This window comes from Electrona antarctica, assembly GCF_951216825.1.
Source record: "Electrona antarctica genome assembly, contig: scaffold_80, whole genome shotgun sequence".
Classification (NCBI taxonomy): Eukaryota; Metazoa; Chordata; class Actinopteri; order Myctophiformes; family Myctophidae; genus Electrona; species Electrona antarctica.
In genome coordinates, this window is record NW_027638308.1 from 60,276 (window position 1) to 62,500 (window position 2,225).

Sequence of the window (2,225 nt, forward strand, 5' to 3'; positions counted from 1 at the left end):
AAACATCCCAGGTGACCAAAATGTGACTGTAACTAAATGAAAACTATTCAAAAGACTAAAATTAAAATCAAAATGTGCTGGCGAAAACCACCCTGCGTGAAACGAGCACAAACCCAACCCTGCCGCGGCGCAGCAGCTCGCCTCTCGCTAACAAACCCAACCCTGCCGCGGCGCAGCAGCTCGTCTCTCGCTAACAACCCAACCCTGCCGCGGCGCAGCAGCTCGCCTCTCGCTAACAACCCAACCCTGCCGCGGCGCAGCAGCTCGCCTCTCGCTAACAACCCAACCCTGCCGCGGCGCAGCAGCTCGCCTCTCGCTAACAACCCAACCCTGCCGCGGCGCAGCAGCTCGCCTCTCGCTAACAACCCAACCCTGTCGCGGCGCAGCAGCTCGCCTCTCGCTAACAACCCAACCCTGTCGCGGCGCAGCAGCTCGCCTCTCGCTAACAACCCAACCCTGTCGCGGCGCAGCAGCTCGCCTCTCGCTAACAACCCAACCCTGTCGCGGCGCAGCAGCTCGCCTCTCGCTAACAACCCAACCCTGTCGCGGCGCAGCAGCTCGCCTCTCGCTAACAACCCAACCCTGTCGCGGCGCAGCAGCTCGTCTCTCGCTAACAACCCAACCCTGTCGCGGTGCAGCAGCTCGCCTCTCGCTAACAACCCAACCCTGTCGCGGTGCAGCAGCTCGCCTCTCGCTAACAACCCAACCCTGCCGCGGCGCAGCAGCTCGTCTCTCGCTAACAACCCAACCCTGTCGCGGCGCAGCAGCTCGCCTCTCGCTAACAACCCAACCCTGCCGCGGCGCAGCAGCTCGCCTCTCGCTAACAACCCAACCCTGCCGCGGCGCAGCAGCTCGTCTCTCGCTAACAAACCCAACCCTGCCGCGGCGCAGCAGCTCGTCTCTCGCTAACAAACCCAACCCTGCCGCGGCGCAGCAGCTCGTCTCTCGCTAACAACCCAACCCTGCCGCGGCGCAGCAGCTCGTCTCTCGCTAACAAACCCAACCCTGTCGCGGCGCAGCAGCTCGTCTCTCGCTAACAAACCCAACCCTGCCGCGGCGCAGCAGCTCGTCTCTCGCTAACAACCCAACCCTGCCGCGGCGCAGCAGCTCGTCTCTCGCTAACAACCCAACCCTGCCGCGGCGCAGCAGCTCGTCTCTCGCTAACAACCCAACCCTGCCGCGGCGCAGCAGCTCGCCTCTCACTAACAACCCAACCCTGCCGCGGCGCAGCAGCTCGTCTCTCGCTAACAGACCCAACCCTGCCGCGGCGCAGCAGCTCGCCTCTCGCTAACAACCCAACCCTGCCGCGGCGCAGCAGCTCGTCTCTCGCTAACAGACCCAACCCTGCCGCGGCGCAGCAGCTCGCCTCTCGCTAACAACCCAACCCTGTCGCGGCGCAGCAGCTCGTCTCTAAACCCAACCCTGCCGCGGCGCAGCAGCTCGTCTCTCGCTAACAGACCCAACCCTGCCGCGGCGCAGCAGCTCGCCTCTCGCTAACAACCCAACCCTGTCGCGGCGCAGCAGCTCGTCTCTAAACCCAACCCTGCCGCGGCGCAGCAGCTCGTCTCTCGCTAACAGATACATAACGAGGCGCTTTTAGGGCCAAAGCTCCACTGCAGTCATCGGGGCGTCGCGCCACCGTCAACGCAGGTAATGTTCCTTTAAACCAATGAAGGCCCAAATGAAAGCAGACGTTACGTTGCGTTGCGTTACGTTGCGTTGCGTTGCGTGCACTGTGTTTGATACACAGTTCGCCCTGGTTCATTTTTTTAATTATTTTTTTTAATGTTTTTTTGTGGCTTTCGCCTTTATTTTATATTTTTTATGGAGGGACAGACAGTAGGCTGACAGGAGGTGGGGAGAGAGATGGGGGGGGGGGGGGGTGACATGCAGTAAAGGCCGTCGGGATCGGGAGTCGAACCCGCGGCACACTGCCAGACTGGATTACCAGCCAAGGATGGCACTGAGGTTGAGGTAGAGGAAGGTGTGTGTGTGTGTGTGTGTGTGTTATGTGAGGTTGAGCAGGATGGCGCTGAGGTTCAGACACAGGAAGGTGTTGGAGGGGTCGGTGGTTCGGTTCAACTCCAGCAGCAGGAGGTGAAGAGACGAGAGCTCAAACAGCCGGCGGTTCTTCCTGAGCGTGCGCGCGCACACACACACACACACACACACACACACACACAAATAGCCCACACACACACACACACGCACACACGCACACACGC

The 2,225-nt window shown here is 61.2% G+C and overlaps 1 protein-coding gene across 1 annotated transcript in view; it reads right to left on the reverse strand.

Annotated features, from left to right (window-relative positions):
- Positions 1-731: 731 nt before the first annotated feature.
- ccdc138 (coiled-coil domain containing 138) overlaps positions 732-2,225 on the reverse strand; it is a 76,793-nt gene continuing 75,299 nt past the window's right edge. The window contains exon 16 of the mRNA XM_079531063.1: positions 732-2,134. Within this exon, the coding sequence (XP_079387189.1) occupies positions 2,008-2,134 (127 nt within the window). The 3' untranslated portion in view covers positions 732-2,007. The remainder of the gene's footprint in view (positions 2,135-2,225) is intronic.